The 18,077-nt window shown below is 34.6% G+C and overlaps 1 protein-coding gene across 1 annotated transcript; it reads left to right on the forward strand.

The window, feature by feature from the left end:
• The first annotated feature begins 9,306 nt into the window (after positions 1 to 9,306).
• LOC117315660 lies at positions 9,307 to 12,037 on the forward strand. The gene is made up of 4 exons (XM_033869955.1): positions 9,307 to 9,406; positions 10,284 to 10,481; positions 10,901 to 11,099; positions 11,554 to 12,037. The coding sequence occupies exons 2-4, from the start codon at positions 10,331 to 10,333 to the stop codon at positions 11,642 to 11,644; spliced, it is 441 nt and encodes a 146-aa protein (XP_033725846.1). The 5' UTR covers positions 9,307 to 9,406; positions 10,284 to 10,330; the 3' UTR covers positions 11,645 to 12,037.
• Positions 12,038 to 18,077: the final 6,040 nt, after the last annotated feature.

The raw sequence follows: 18,077 nt of genomic DNA on the forward strand, positions 1-18,077 counted from the left end.
ATTTTGACTAAATTCTATTTTGCCAACCACCTTCCCCTCACAGCCTCCTTTCCGAAGTTGTTATCAATACCATATTACGGTTTTCCTAATTACTTAACGATCATCAACTATCATTTTAAACCTATTGTCTGTGTTGTATGTTTGTATGTTGTAAATTCTGCAGGAATAATCTCCGTAGAAACTCTTATATATCTGTACGATAATTAATTTTTTTTTATATATACTTGTACTTGATGTGGCGGGTTTCGACTCCATCTAAGACATTTAACTCTTATATTTCTATACGAGAACTTAATTTTTATGTATACTTGTACTTGATGTGGCGGGTTTTGACCCCATCTAAGACGTTTAAGGAAAGAATTGTTACCTATGATGTTATATTCTTTAACAACCGTCGTTTGATATAATAAACGGACATTTTCAATTCAACATTAGTTGTCTTTGTTATCATTAATTTTGCTTGTAAAAGTCTTACAAGCTTGCCTTGGTGGTTGCCCTGTATAAAGTGAGTTTAATTTGTCCGTTCCTTTCCGGATTCATATAGTCCTGTCTGTGGCAGCTGTTTGGTGCAGTTTTCATTCTCTCACAGAGTACATTGCGGTTACCCTTCATAACACGTACAGCACGATTTTCATTTCACACGTGTTCTTTATGGAATTCGCTGTTAATCTAAAAAACGTTTGGGTGTCTTGACTCTCTTGTATAGCTTGTTGTGCCGTCCCTCAAGTTGGTTGTTGGTCGTGTGCCCTTCTATTTTCTTGAGGGAATCCGACAGCCATCCTGATCTCTATGACGTAGTCATGAAGTTTGGTACATGCACCAGTTTGGGGTGCGTTCTATTAGGCATGTATCCAGCACAAACTACCCCAGAGTGCATTGCGGCTACACTTCATAGCAGTAAGCGTAACCGCAATGCATCATTGGGAGAGTTTGGTGCAATGTTTTGATTTTCTGGCACTACATTCACAATAAAATCAATGTTTAAATGTCTTATTTCGATGTGTGTTCATTTTGTTAAATTTCGACCACTTGACCTCAGAAAAGAAGTTAATGAAGGACTATAGCTGGCTGTGACCGAGGAATGGAAACCCTGCTATCAACCAAACGCTGCAGTACATGACCTACATCTGAGAGGTGTGTGGAGCAGGTTATCGCTCAAACAACAATAACTGTCACGTGACCACATGTCAATGTAACTAGAATACGGCAAACTAAATCATTCTGTGTCAGTCTGACTGTCAGGTTGTATACAGTAGTACATGTCATATTTATCATTCATATCATTAAATTTGATGATGTTAGAACTATAGAACAAATACACTGTGACAGCTGTACGATTTAGAATGGAACCAACTGACATCAATGATGTTCTCCGTGCCATTCAAAGAAAGAACGGTGCAATGCTAATACATATTTCCGTGTGCTCGCCATGTCATGTTGTATCTATCAGAGTATTATGACGATGAACTTGTTAGTATATGTCAGGAGTTCAGCAAATAATGTAATTTTTTAAGTCTTGTACGTGTAATGTCATTTGGAAAGACGGAATTTGAAGCGATTCCCCGGGCAAATCCGAGTCTTGTAGACATGCTGGATTAGAATCAGACTCGTGTCTGACGTCATCCAACTGATCTGTGACATCTCTGATTAGTACATCAATGTATCTGTTAATCCATCATTTTTCAAATTTCATTGATGTTTGTTAACATCAATAACATTTGCACTGTCATCATTAAACGCCATACACATTCCTTTGATTTGTTGAAATACAAGTGCACCACTAATCCTAACTCTGCACTTTCTTATATATTTATTTGACATTGACGATAGGATTTTTACGAAAATAACCCCACCCCGATTACCTGTCAGGGGGGTCATTTGGGGGATCAGAATGATTTTGTCAGCTATATTATAGGGTTATATTGACAGTTGGTCTCGTGTTTTCCAACGTGACATTCGTAGTTCTGGCGATATAAGGACAATGACCTTCCATGGCGTGTTGCTGTCAGTTTCTTTATGACTTTATCGTATGTTGTATGATAAAGAAGTAAACGACAATTAGTGCTGATTACCTTCACGAGAGAGATATGTCAGGTGTAACCAGGACTTCTGTAGTATGTTATCACCTTTCTATTCCCATATCCTGTCACGTCACGTTTGAAAACATGACCCAAAATGCCAAACTTAAAAAAAAATGCCTAACGTTTGAAAACATGGCTCCAAATGCGAGACGTTTGAAAGCATAAGTTCATGCGCCAAACGAGACTAAATAGCAATACGACGTTTCAACATGGCTAAAAAGTCATATTGTGATACTCTGACAGTCAGAATGCACCTTCAGTACAGGGTATGTTGCCACATAAATATTTTTATCATAAACGTTATTATTTGGACTAAAACGCCCCTGTTATTTATTTTTAATTTTTAATAGCAACAAATTTAATGAAACAAATTATAAATATGACAATGTACGTGTTGGTATTACTGTTTACAATCTAATCCTCACACTAAGTTGAATGCTTCCGTTACATTGACCATTGGTCTCGTGTTTTCAAACGAGAAGTGTCAGTTTTTGGTGATACAAGGGCGATAACTGTTTAACATGCGTTGTGATTTAATTAACAAAAATGTTTATTGATGTATGGGAATAAGACTATCGACATTATCTACCTGAATTTGTAGCCTACTCATTTACTTCTTTCAATCTGTCATTTCTCTTTTAAATGTATCTCAACTTTGTTAATAAATCCATAGTCAAGATTTGTCTCATATTATAGTTTGAAATTTGAAAAGACTCACATTTTCACAATTTTAATGAACCTGTACATTGAATGCTTGGTATGAACGAATATTATTAATTCATAATCATCAGAATTGCAAGCAAGTGAATAAAAAACTGAAAATCAATTTAGGATAGATACATCATATACTGGGTTATGATTAGTATATCAATGTATTTATATAACAGTTTTGTTTCTATGACTCGTTAGTGATACTTGTCGGCAAAAGAAAGAAAGTCGTGAAAAACAAAACTTGTTAAGTCGAATTTTAAAATATAGAAGGAAATACATAATGTAATAGACTTATAATTCAACCTGTGAATTATATAATAGATATGAGTCCGTTATAATCTTCAAGTGATCCATACAGCTAGCTTCGTCTTTCTCGATTAAATCATTGGTTCTTATGACCAAACTTATGGTAACTTCAAAATAAGTTCACATCCAATGTAGGCTAACCTTGCTTTTGCAAAAAAAATAATAAAAAAAAACAATCGGAACGAGTACAACACAGTGTTACCAAGAAATGTTTCTCTAGAAACCAATGACCTTTCGATAGATCTAGGTCATCTATGGTAAGCAGAGGATATAAAGACCTCAAACTTGAACACACCCGTACAGTTGACAGAGCGTTTTAGTTTTATAGTTCTATTAATACCAACTTTAACGATACAGAAGACAAATATGACAATGCGCGTGCTATGTATCTGACAGGCAGACCGACAAAGTAGGATTTGATTAGCCGTATAATAAGGTTAAATTGGCATTGGTCTCGTGTTTTCAAACGTGGCTGTCGCAATGTTGGCGATTCAAGGACGATAGCTTTCTACTGACAGTTCATGGCATGTTGCTACACATTAAATATAGTTCTATCAACACCAACTTGAATGATAAATATATCAACACGCGTGTTACTGAAGACAATCTGAAGGTCGGACTGTCACAAATGATTTGATTAGCCATGTTTAAGTTTACATTGGCACGGGGTCTCGTGTGATCAAACGTGTTAGCTGGTGTATTGACTACACATGGGCAATAGCCTGCTACCCACATCTCCCAGATTTACGCCATTGGCTGCAGGGTTGGTTGATAGGAGATTCCAAACACAAAGAAGCAAAGTCCTTAGTATAAATCTATATTACAATCGTTAGGATTAGATTAAACATTTTGCGAAGGTCAAAAAGTGTCCAAAACACGCACAACTGTGTAAAAAGAAATCTAAGGCTCCAGGGTTTTCGTACATACTAACGTTTTTCCTGCTGGCAATGCGTTAATTCCTTTTTGTTTCATTTGACTTCGTTCCTAGAATTCTGCATTCTGCACTATTGGTCATAATCAGGTTGGTACATAGCATCAACTATTTACTTACCAACACTTTTCATATTTATTTCGTTTACGCTTGGTACTGCAGTTTCCCATTACATTAATGTCAATCTGCTAATGTTAATCTATGAGCGGATCGACGCAGTCAAGCTGACAATACGTGATTGTTCGGCCATGTTGATCAACGTCAAAAAATGCTTCGCTATGTGCTATTATTATTTCTTTATTTCCTCCAAGATGTGAAGAGTATACAGAAATAATTTACAAATTAGAACAAAATTCATTCACGCTCATTTTCACCTCTCGCATAAGGATTCACGCGTTACGCAATAAACTACAGATATAATAATGATTACATGATGTTAGTAAAGGAAATTTCTTCGCATGTTTCTTAAGTTAAGACACATTAGATTCTTAATTAGCACATTTATACGTAATTCATTTTTATAAAATGAATAGCAGTCATTTCATTCTGTGGTCTAACGTGAGATAATATAATTTAAGTGCCTACATGTGTTATGAATGAATCAAATGCAGTAGGATCCTGATTGACAACAACTGCGTTATTGTGACGTCATTATGACGCTGTGTTGATCAACGTCATGGCAATGCTTCGCTATGTGCTATGAATAAAGCAGATGCAGTATAAAGATCCTGATTAAGAACAACTGTTTTTATGACGTCATTATGGCGCTGTGTTGATCATCGTCACGGCAAGTCAATGTAATGTGTGTCAGATTTGTCGCGATTCAATCACAGAAAAGAATTTGATTTATACATGGAAATGAGTGAAAAAAGATGACATTTTTAAAAAGGAAAGACAGAAGTTAGGATATGTAAATGTAAATACAAAAACAAATGTATAATAATTAAACGTGTTTAAATGTTAAATACATTTTTTCTCGTAATCTAAATTGCTATTGTCTCCGAATCGATAAGCTATATGTATTAGCGACTTTGATAACTTCTTGAGTGTAAATCGTGACCCAGTTTTATAGTCCGAGCAGCACTAACTTTGATGAAACAAACGATAACTTTGACAATACACGTGTTACTGTACATAGTCTGACAGTCAGACTGTCACGTTATTTTATTAGCATTATTACAAGGTTATATTGGAATTGATCTCGTGTTTTCAAACGTGGCTGTCGTAGTGTTGGCATACAAGGACGATAACCTTCTACTGACAGTTCTGGGCATGTTACTACACATTAAATATAGTTCTATCAACACCAACTTTAATGATGAATATGACAATTGGCACGGGATCTCGTGTTTCCCAACGTGACAGTCGAGAGTTTGGCGATACAAGGGTGATAGCCTGCTATACACACAACCTCCACACGTGGTTCTTTCCTGTAGCGTTTGTTCCTAGCAGAATACCGATACTAACCGTCACAATGCACACATGGTCTGTAGGCAAACTATTTAATGATAGCAAAATGTTTAACTAAATACATCAAAGACAGAGAAAATACATTTTATAGCTCATTTCGATGGCTTAAAAATATACATGATACAACAATGTGTATACCACATTCAAACATGCATATGATTGATGAGAAATATACAGTACATATTTGACGTATATTCTGAGAGGGGCAATATAACGGGCAAATTGTATAGAAATCCAAAAAAGGAACTGAAAGGAACTATCATACTTAACATATAGATATAAAGTGTACGCGCTCGTTAATTTTATCAATTTGAAATAAAATGACAATTGTTTTTTTAAAACAAAAAAAAATAGTATTTGTTACCTTGCATAAAGAGTTGGACGACAGCTTCTCCGAATGGTCACTGAATATAGCTGTTACCACTTGATTTTGCTGATGATAATTTGAGAATTGATTGAGGAACGAAATTCAAATTCTTATGATGACCTTTGACCAGGAAAGGACAGGACCTAATGGTTAGGAGCAGGATCGGCAAAAGGTCAAGTACATCAGTACCAATATAGAGAATGTAGGTTATTGACATTGGGCCAGGATCCTTATTACTACCAAAAACCGATTCGTTAATTTCATTGTTAATCATAGATTTTAGCCTGTACATTACAAACTGAAGACGAGAAAACATAACCCCAAACTTTGTAGGATTAATTTGGAGTGTTGTCTTCCAAAAACGAAGGTCATCATTGCTAAAACTAAATTTTGTCTTGGAACTATAGCACGTGATCACGAAACTTCACTCTTTGTATGCAATCTAGTTAAAATTAGATGTTTATTATCCACTCCGAAAACCTCGTCTAATTTGAATTAGATTGTACGATGGGTTGGATCTCTGGTGGACTAACAGAAGTCTTTAAGTTAGATTCCTTATCAATAGAAGATCTGTCAGGGTGTCCGTACAAAACCTAAATTGTTTACGTTTTTTCTTTGTTTAATCGGTTTTGAGTTTGAAATATGGTGTGACTGTTAAGTCGGTATTCTTTGTTTTGGGTTTTTTTCTGTCTTTCTCTAATGCAAACTGATGATGCGTAGTCATTCGGCTAACCTCGTCTTAATCCGGTACAACTCCGGTGTAGATACGGAATCTGCCGAGATGTGACGAGTGGATGTGAAGTTATGAAATAGCTGGGCCAAGTCTTTTGATGGGTGTTGTAACCGTCGACGAATACATTCAGTAAATGTTGCAATAATTTGTCTCAAATGTCTGTAAATAACTAAATAATAAATGTGAAAATACAATTACAGAGTAGCATGCTCGAGCTACAATGAAATACTACTTAATCAGTCAATTTAGCTAAGTATTTTTCATTCGTTTTTTTTCTATCATATATATGTAAATACTTTATCATCAAATAATTTCATTTTCAATTTTGAATGCATACTCTTTCAGTATTTTTCATTAACGTATGCATGGTTTCAAAGGCTCTCCACACTTTGACAGAATGAATAATTGAAGGAATATGAAAGACGTTGGAATTGTATCAAAGATTAACGTGAGAATGTAGGAGTTGTTCATTGACATTCAAGAGCGTGATTGCAATTCTGAGCCATCGTAGGATTGTTACAAAGTACACAGCTTGTGATCCTTGTCTCGCCAGGACTACGACTGTCACGCTTGAAAACAGGAGATCACTATAACCTCCGAACATCGCTAATCATCCGTGACAGTCCGACCTGCAGATTGTATACAGAAACGCGTGTGTTGTCATCATATTTATCATTTGTATAGTTAACGTTGGTATTAGTAGAACTATAAAACTACCGGTAATACGCTCTGTCAACTGTACATTTGGATCGGTACCATTCGTTATTAAATCGGTACCATTCGTTATTAATGTGAAGGCTCTCGATGTCATGACGTCCCTTCCTTAAATAACTGTAACCTAAATCTGCCAGAAGGTCATCTCTCTAGGAAATCCATCCTTGGCAAAAAATACTATACCCAAACCGCTGTCGTAATCACACCCTCCTAACTAATTTCAAATTAAGGAAAATGCTAAATTTTCTAGGTTTTGATGCGACATCTGAGCCGAGTTGCTCAAAAGGTGATTAGCTTTATCACATGATTAGTGAAAATCTCATTTCTCCTCTATCCTAAATTTCTGTGTGTCTATTACTTAAAATAGGCAGGTAGGAAGAGAGAATTTTGTCAACTGAGTTTTACCAGAAATGATTTTTGTGTGTTGCCATTTACTGTAAACGCAGATATTTTAGCGGTATCATTATTTTATCGTTTTTCGCACTGGGAGCATTCCGCTGGATTCTTCGTTTATCGGCATTAGCTTCTATGTATGGTTCATCATTCCGCTAATTTGGTTTTGCACCAAAATTTCAGGTATTTGGATCTTTTTTCTATTTTCCTAGTCATTACATCCATAACTAATCCATATATCCATAATTAAACTTATAGATATCTATGAATACGTAAATATGGATATCCATAATTCGTTGATTGATATTAGAAAGAGATTGACGAACATTAAAAAATTAATGGTAGATATCCATCAATAAATAGTAGAATCGGTCACATGCGCGAGGAGTTCCAAAATACGATATTAGGTGAAATATCGACTCCATTTATTTAAAAAAAAATGAAAGAAAGACGGACGGACATATGCAACACGTAAAAGTTGACTGAATTGTTTTATAAGTAGGCTATAGCCTGACTCACTCACCGCGGGTTTCGAACCTACTTTCGTATCAAGAACTAGGTATCAGATTTATATGTCTTGACACTTGTATCTGATTCCCTTTTGTATAATTTATGTGTTGTATTTTATAAATATTGTTAAGTGGAAATTGACAAATAAAACACAGTTTAAACTAAGAACTGTTTTGAATCATGAGCGCGACAAAACTCTGAAAATCAAGAATGAAATTAGACTTGTAATTTCCGCTCCTCTACGATACACTGCAATACAAGTATTGCAACGATACAGTATAATACAAGCATTGCATTGTATCGTAGAGAAGAGGAAATTGCAAGCCCCCGATATGACCAAAATAAAAATTAGAGTAACCATTATTGTATATCTTCCCTCGTAGTACTAGTAAGCCTACGTGTAAGAATATAACTTTATAAAAATGTGCTATAGTACATATGTAGCTGACCGTGGCGACTTTTCTTGACGCTCGGTCCAAGTATCTATCAACTATTTATTGGGCGGGTCAAAAAGCCGATATCAATCAAGATTGACCAAATTCGTTTGATGAATTTAGATGGGTGGTTGGTAAAGTTACAACTTCCACAAAAGCAATTTAAACTGGTATGACAACTGTACTGTCTAACGAGGAGGCCTAGAGTGGGGTATTTTCGTCATCTTGTACGTGTATCATAATTTGTCCAAAACGTACTTTTTGACTCGTATGTCATTTGTTTAATAATTGGAGATAGTTGGGTGGAAATATCTTCGGTTTGGAAGTTTGCCGTTACTCAGATGCATGACCCACTTATCTATTTATTTTTATTCATTTATTTATTTTTTTTTTATTTTTTTTTTTTTTTTTTAATTTTCATAAAACTCTGATGACAACAATTCATGTGTCCATTCACATACATTACACATCAAGTCTACTGTCCAAAATTTCAAAATTTGTTTAGCTCTTCAAGAGAAATACTCGGAAAATGCTGTTTTCCGGAATGCCTAGCAAACGTATTTTAGTGAGGATTGAAATCACGTAAAATTTCACATAAAAAGTAAAAGATGACAAGACAGCTAATCCGTGTGTCATATTGATTACCTCCCTTACATTGGAAGTCTTCATACAGGTGTTCAAAAATATAGGTAAACACAACAGGTAACGATCCCTAACGTAAAGTGTATGCAGTGGTAAAGTGAAACATAAGTACAGGTAAGGTCACATGGTGACAGTAGGTATGATTTTGTCTAACTAGTGAGACATATAATTAAAATTTTATCACACATAGGTGATCAAAGGCGACGGGCTATCCTAGTTCGATCGCTCGACATGGCGTTCAGTTACTCCTAAAGGATCACAACACGGCGAGAAACTTATGACAGGCGCCGTGGTTGGCGTCAGAACCAAATAGCCAGAGACCTTTAGCTACATATGTAGCTGTAGTAGGGGTTCAGTGGGACTTTTTGGGGGATATTACTTGTACTGGGTTTATTCTGTATGAGTTATCTTCATAATTTTAACTCTGGTATTAATTACCGGGTAAGAGCACAGGCGCTTGCATAGAAAATATGACTTTCATTTTTTTTTATATGACAGTGGTATGTGTAATCTGTTAAACAGATTACACATACCACTGTCAAAAGAAAAATGAAAATAACATTTTCTATGCAAGCGCCTGTGGGTAAGAGTGCATATGATGTATCAGAATGTCCAAATTAAAGGGACATGTCTAATATTATTTTAGAAATAGCCAAAATACCTATTTTGTCTCTATGTATAGGTATGTAAGGTTGTTTTTGATACAGACTAGATATGTCCATGTGGTCCAAATCTGTCACCCTTTATGCATCTATATTTATATGTCATATTGTCGAAGTCGGGTATCGGGGCCAGAGGAAATTTCGGGCTAGAGAAGAAATTATGTGCATCACTTCAACATTAAAGATATGATTTTGTTGCAGAGGTTACACAGTAAATGTGTTTCTAACAAAAACTGTGAAAAAATAACTTAATTTTTTAAAAAATTTTTTTTTTACAAAGATACTTAATATTTTTAGGAAAATATCAGGTATGTATGTGTTTGTTTCAGATTCTGTTCAAGATGGTTCAAGTTTTCTGAATCCAGTCTTTGTCACTATGGCAACTACAGCATTCCCAAACATTTCAGATGTTGTATCCTTGGTTACTACAAGTACAGCAATGGGACAGAGCTCACCCTGGAGTGCGATAAACAACGGGACAGACAACTCTACTGCAGCAAGTGTACTGACATCTATAAACATGACTGGTAAATCAAGGGGCAAATAATTCTGCATTTTCTTGTTTGTGGTCAGCAAATATCTTGGTCCAAATGAACAGTGAGCTTTTGTCTTTTGGCACAGAGTACATCATCAATCAACATTTCTTTCATTTCTTTTTCAAAATGGGAAATTGTTTGTAATATAAGTTACATGAGAGTATTTTACCAGTTATCATTAATATTGAAATTTTCAGGGTTATGATACAGGCCCTCTGGACATTTTTCATGCTCCAGTGAATTTTTAAACAAGAAAAATATTCAATGCTGTACACAAAAAATGTACAAAGACAAAAATCTAAAACAATGATGTTACTGTACCACAGAGTTAACATAAATATTTTTTTCATCCTCAACAGCGATCTGACCTGTGACCTGTGAACTTAATAGGACTTATTCTCTCCTCACAGGTGTTATCACCAACAGCACGACTCCAGGCTGGTCCAGCTTTATCCCAACAGACGAGGAAAGTTCCTCCAAAATCATGAGTCTTAAGGATGAGACGTTGTTTGTGGCTCTGGTCATTATGGGAGGTGTTGTACCCGCCATCTTTATTTTTTCATTCTTCATGATATTCTGGAGACGGTACAAACAACAGAGACAAAGAAGGTAAAATTTTCAGTCTTCCATTGTTTTCTTTTATCTTTACTAGTAATCCATCCATCTGTATATGTCCATTAACAGATGTATTCAATTGTGCTCGTTAATCAATTTTGTGTTAAATTATGGTTTCAGTATTATTTCAATATTCTTGTTATTTTCAAATAGATTTTTAGTTCACCTGCCGGAAAATAAATTATATCAAGACACAACTCCTTTGTAATCCTTTTTCTATTATGTAATATATTTTTTTTTAGATAATTGTGAAAAACAAAATAAGAAATATCATGAAAATGAAGGGGGGGGGGGGGGGGATTAATGATAATGAACAGGAGAAATGAATGTTAATTGAAATATTTTGATACTTAATTTGCATGACTGAACCTCAGTATGACACAAATACTGCCTCAGCCTCACAGGACTTTCCTGTGACTGGATTATCTGATTTTGAAATTCTTTTTAGGGAACAAATGCTGCTTCAAAACTCGCAGGACGTTCCCATGAATACCATTCCATATGGCATGCAAGCACGACTGGAGGCTGGAATTCTCTGATCAAAGTATAGCCTTCAGGCAACCATCATCATGTTGACAGAGGCACTGGGGTGTTATACAATCTGAATAAGGTAGAAAAAGAAAAGCCTTATGTAGTGACATCATTTCCTCTAATTTGGTCAAATCAACCTTCTCAAACTGTGAAAAATTTACATTTTCCCGATACAGGTGTAGGAGTCAATTCTTTCCCCCCATAAAACTTTCCCCGGGGAAAGAAATGGCTAGCCAAAAGTTTCCCCGGGGAAAGAATTGGCTAGCCAATTTCTTCCCCGGGGGAAACAATCAGCTAGCCAATTCTTTCCCCCCCCTAGTTGAAAGTTCCCCCCCCCTGGGGAAAGAATCAGCTAGCCCATTCTTTCCCCCCTATCAGCGATGTTAGCAGGGAAATTTTTGGCTAGCCCTTTCGTTCCCCCCTATCAGCTTTGGAGTAGCTTATTCTTTCCCCCTTATCCGGTATTTCATCATTTTTCATAAGAATTCAGATTTGAATTTAAAGATAATATAGATAATTTTTGAATTTAGCAAATATAATTTAATTCATTATAAGGGTTTTCAACTTGTTTGTGAATGGCTGGTCAGCATCAGGTTACAGCAGATTGGTAAAATTGTTCTTAAGAGGTTCACTATAGGGTTTTGCGGTGAATCCCATCATCTAGTCCTCAACTCGAAACTTTGGTGCCTTAAAATTTTGAACTGGAATTTCTAGTAATACTACTGCAGTCATGATCACTATATCCTGTTAGTTTGCTGGGTTTATCCCAAGTGGTAGCTAAGATTTTGAGGTAGGATCTCCGTGTAGTAGTTGGTGGCTACCTCAGTGACCATCATACAAGGTTACAGTTGATTGATCACCATCCTATAGACTTTTATGATATTTTTTACCAATACCTACTTGCAAACTTTGATGTATTCAAACAGGAACCAGACATGTAATGTTTTGCCTAATAGAAGAAAATATCTACCAACTATTTTGGGAACAAATTGTGTAGCAAGAAAAAATGTTGGTATGTATATATAATTATTCACTTAATGATAAGTATGGCAGATATGTAGATTAATTCTGATTTAATCTTTAATTGACTTGATTCAGTATTTGACAATGCCTGTCTAGAAGTTATTTTGTTCATATATTGGGTGTTATGCATAGCGATACCAAAAGATGTTCAGGGTGATGAAACATATATTAGATGTTACTCAAAAGGGTTTGTTCAGTCACAACATACTCAAGCATGACCAGTGAGTAGTTTCTTCATGTATTAGTTGACTATATTTTTGCCTAAGTATCGAGACTTCACCTGGACTGGAGTTGTTTCCTCATGTTTTGGTTGACTAGTTTTGCCTCCAGTCACGAGACTTAATTCATCTGGACTGGAGTTGTTTCTTTGTGTATTGGTCGACTAGTTTGGCCTCCAGACGTGATACATCCTCAGGACTAGTTACTGGTGACACATTAGTGTGTTGTGATTAAATAAAAACCCATTGAGGTTAATTAAGTTCAGTATAATATATACATGTATGTATATGTATGATAAATCAAATCTGTTGATGTAAAAACTGATCACGAGACTTGACAGGTGATAGATATAATTATTAATTTGTTCATATTGGTGCTCAGTGTCTTTAAGTGTCATAAATTTAATTAAGTTAAAATTAAATATAATCTGTGTAAAAAGTTAGAATGGAATAATTCAGAAATGGTGTGGTCTGGGAGTGTAGATAGGTAAAGTAGCTCAATGGTAACAATTTCACCTTTTACCTAGGTGACTGGGGTTCGATTCCAGGAATATATTATGGTATGTGGGCCACCTGCCCAACCAAGAGGGATTTTAGTGGGTACTCTGGTTTCCTCCACAACAAGATCTTTTACATCCTTCTATTTCAGGTCAACAAAGGTGATAATTTTTTGTTGATATTATTTGTGTCATAATTGTTGTAAAATGAATATAAATGATAGTTTTTTGTGTTTGTGAGTATTTGTTGATCTGGTGAAATAAGTGAAAAGCCATAGAGTAAGTATGTGTACATTTTGTATATAGTAATTTAGAATGGAATGATTGAGAAAATGACATAAATTAAAACCCTGTATTTGACATGGTATGAATTGGTGCATATTTTCTTCATAGTCATAATGTATCATTATCATTTACATCAAAATAAACCCAACTTTCATGTAAATACAATTAATGTAGTTTCCAGTAAGTTGTATTTGTTAAAATTTTAAGATAGACATTGTATATGAGATGTATGATAAAACCTGCCTTTAACATGACTTTGTATAAACCTGTTCAATTAGGTCACCTTTATTTATCAAAAACCTGCCTTTATTTGTTAAATTTTCTATGTATATGAGGTGTATAATAAAACCTGCCTTTAAGACCACATTTTATAAACCAGTCCAATAAGGCCACCTTTACCAAAAACTTGCCTGTAAAGGCCACATTTGATAAACCTGCCCAATAAGGCCACTTTTACATAAAACCTGCCTTTAAAGGCCACTAGGTTTGGTTTCAGTATAATTCATTGTATATGACAGCCATTCTTCTGTGCTCACTTCAGTGACATTTATAGACAGGTTAGACTAACTATATTGTAAATGACATTAACATGATTTTGCCTTTCATTATATTGTGTGGTTCATCCTTGCCAACCTTCCCTAATTAGGAGGGAGAACTCCCTAATTAGGAGGGAGAATTCGTAATTAGGAGGGAGAATTCCCTAATTAGGAGGGAGAACTCCCTAATTAGGAGGGAGAATTCCCTAATTAGGAGGGAGAATTCCCTTATTTGACCTTAGGACTGTTCCCAATTATCCATTTGGAAGGGATTTGGGCACCATTTATTCAGACACTCCATCACCCATCAATTTTAATACCAGTGCCTTCTACCACTCAAAGTCCCCCAACTACTCCCACCCTTCCCTCTCGGATAATTTTGGAATAGTCCATCATGTGTATAATGTGTATATTGTTAATGCATACATATCAAAACATAGAAGTTCATGTGCAGGTTTTATAAACAAGAGGAGATAACTCTTGGTAGAAATTTTCTCTTGGTAATGTAGCTCATAGACAATTCAAAGTATTGTTTAATCACATTTCAAAATTGATCAACCTGTGAACCGATTTTGTTCTTTTTTCACTTTTGCAAGGATTTGAAGGCCTGTATAAACATCTGCGGCACCATTAGGTTTTTACGTTTGCCTGAAAAAGTAATTGGGAAAAAAAACAAGTTTGTCCACTTAAACACATTGGCATAAGAGAAACTGATATGATAAGATAAATCTTGTTAAAAAGAATCTGAAATTTGAACTGGGACTATTTTCTGTTGCTGCCTTTAAAATACCATTAAAATTTTGGAATTACAATTTTGATGAATTTGGTCTTTAATGAATTCTTTTAATTGGTTTTTAATGAACCAAATGGATAGTAATGTAAATTTTGTACCTATCAAGTATCTATGTATGGTGAGGGTATTAAAGAAAATACTATCATCAGGTTTATAAGTAACAAAAATAATCTGTATTATAGAGTTGTCTTTCGTGTATTTGGTGCTGAAATCTTACAGAACCATATTTGGAATTCCAGGGGATACGTTCACATTTTTTGACGAGATACACTATAACAAATTGAGAAGGGACCATTGAATTTCTATAATGATGTGTATCTGCTGGCCATGACATATCTATGATATGTATGTATCAAAATCTAAATTTATAGTTGGTTGTAAATTAGAGGTTTATTCAAACAGTTTCTTGCAATTAGGTTTTTTTCAGCAAGAAGGTGTTGATGATTTTGTATATATGAATATAGATAAATGTTTGTTTCAAATTTCTCAATTACTTGTTTTTTAGAGGATAAAAATCGATGAAGGTACATAAGTGTGTATAATAATAAATTATGTTGATGATGAGAAGCCTATAGTAAAAGAACAATGGAAATAAGTTCAATTTTTTTTATTTAGAAAATTAACACAGATTTTGTTTCATAAGAAAACTATATACATATAGATGTATTTACTGATATAAAATCTAATTTCAGCTTAATTTGAAATTTTATCTAAGATGATTATAGTATTATATTGACATATACAGTATTGTATTAATATACAAATGTACATGTATAGTATTATATTTATATTATAGTATTATATTTATTGTTCAATGTAAATAAATTCTTTGGAGGAACTGTTTAATAGATAAGATGGACGTGTCCTTGTTCCACAGCATTAGTATTCACCTTTAGACTGTTAGTATTGAATATACATATTTTGGATTTGTTATATTACTTCCGTTTGACCGATAAATTCTAATAAATTTATCAGTTAACTTGTAATTTTCACTCTTCTACAGTCGTTTTGTATTACAGTGTATCTAAAAAGACAATAGAGTAGCATAGTTTTAATGAAATAAACCATTAATTAAATAAATTTGTCAACACCTACAGCATTAGTAATTCATGATCATGTGTTAAGTTCACACAGTATAAGATATTTTGTATAGAAATGTGTAATATAAAGACTGTTATAAAACTTTACATGTCCAAATACATCCGCTATCTCCCATTACTGTACATTCAGTAACTCCCATATACATTCACTATTTGTTGTTACATTGGCAGTACCCGAGTTTCCTCTGACCTCTACACTACAACCTCAACATTTTGATAAACAGTCTGATTTTTAATGTACCTGGTGAGGGATTACTGTCAAAATTTAATTTAATTTTAACAATCATGCCAAAATTTCCTTGAATGAAACTGTTTACAATGATTCAATTGTTTAGAAAGTCTGAGTGTCAAGTTTATTACAGAATATAATATTTATATTGAGTGTCTATATATATACACTATTTATTGTTTGTATAGTCTGTTCCTGAAAACATAATATGCCTTTGATGAATATGGATATACATTGTATATATATTTACATAAATTATGAAGATTACGGAATCTGGAAGTATTAATATTAACATGACTGTTTATGTTTGGAAATCATATTTTTTATATTTCTAAAAATATTTCTTTGTGACAAATTACATTTATAGAATTAGGGATCTTTTGTATGTCCCTGATTAAGGTTGTATGCTATCTTACTTTACATAGGAGTGCAAATTTATATCTGTATCAAATTGTTCCTCTTTCACATTATATTTATACAACAGTGTCTTTGTATAGATTTATCTCAATTTACAGTACAATGCCAAAACGTTCTATTTTTATTTATATCAAAGTAAATTTTGAGTTATCTCCCCTATGTCATTTGTCTTATAATGTCCGTCCTTCTTTCCACTCTGATTTGCACTTTGACCTTTAACCCACATGATCTCTAACATGAGACTGAGATATCATACTAGGGGTATGGGTTAACTTATGTGTGGCATGGCGTCCTTTGTTAAAAGTAGGTCACTCTGACCTGGATTTTGACCTTTGACCCACACCAAAGAAAAAGATTGTACGGGTCTTATCTCCTACACCACTCTTCGCTGGAACTTCATACTTTGGGCGTGGATTCACCTTAAGCTTATTCGTTACGAATTTGTCATTCTTTACATTCTGGTGGGGACTGCAACTTCCGCCAATTGTCTTGTTGATGTAAATATACACATATGTATGAAGCCATGATGGCAATTAAAAATCTCTTTATGACTCTTTCGGATAGGAGGCGTAGTAAGGTAGCATACACCCTTAACCATCGGATCGCTTCTTAAAAGTGTTCTTAACTTGATGAAACGAAGACAGGAAAAGCAGTATATTGTTTAACATGAGCTTTCAAAATGACATATCAATTTTTGTAACAAATGTATACATGTATTTATATGCACCTGTGAATCTCCTTTACAATAATTAATACATTATTTTAATTTATAGCTGTTGTTATTTTATGTTCATAATATATATTAGTCCCCTGCCGTTTGAAAAACGGGGGGACTATAGGTTTACCCTCCGTCCGTCCGTCCGTCCGTCCGTCTGTCTGTCTGTCACGCAATAGTTGTCCGGACAACTCCTTCTAAAGTACTGCTCCGATTTTAATGAAACTTGGTATACATGATCAGTATAACATGTAGTTGTGCATCCCACATTTTTTTTTCCGAAAAACCAATTTTCAAAATGGCCGCCGACTTCTCATTGGTTGAGACTTGTCCGGACAACTCCTCCTAAAGTACTACTTCGATTTTAACGAAACTTGGTATACATGATCAGTATAACATGTAGTTGTGCATCCCACATTTTTTTTTTCGAAAAACCAATTTTCAAAATGGCCGCCGACTTCTCATTGGTTGAGACTTGTCCGGACAACTCCTCCTAAAGTACTACTCCGATTTTAACGAAACTTGGTATACATGATCAGTATAACATGTAGTTGTGCATCCCACATTTTTTTTTCAAAAATTCATTTTTTCAAAATGGCCGCCGACTTCTCATTGGTTGAGACTTGTC

This window comes from Pecten maximus, chromosome 17, assembly GCF_902652985.1.
Source record: "Pecten maximus chromosome 17, xPecMax1.1, whole genome shotgun sequence".
NCBI lineage: Eukaryota > Metazoa > Mollusca > Bivalvia > Pectinida > Pectinidae > Pecten > Pecten maximus.

Excerpts from the sequence above, each read along its gene's own strand:
- LOC117315660 (XM_033869955.1), top strand. The coding sequence starts at position 10,331 with ATGGCAACTACAGCATTCCCAAACATTTCAGATGTTGTATCCTTGGTT. Across the intron at positions 10,482-10,900 it reads GACATCTATAAACATGACTG|GTGTTATCACCAACAGCACG; the intron begins GTAAATCAAGGG and ends CTCTCCTCACAG. Across the intron at positions 11,100-11,553 it reads AAACAACAGAGACAAAGAAG|GGAACAAATGCTGCTTCAAA; the intron begins GTAAAATTTTCA and ends AATTCTTTTTAG.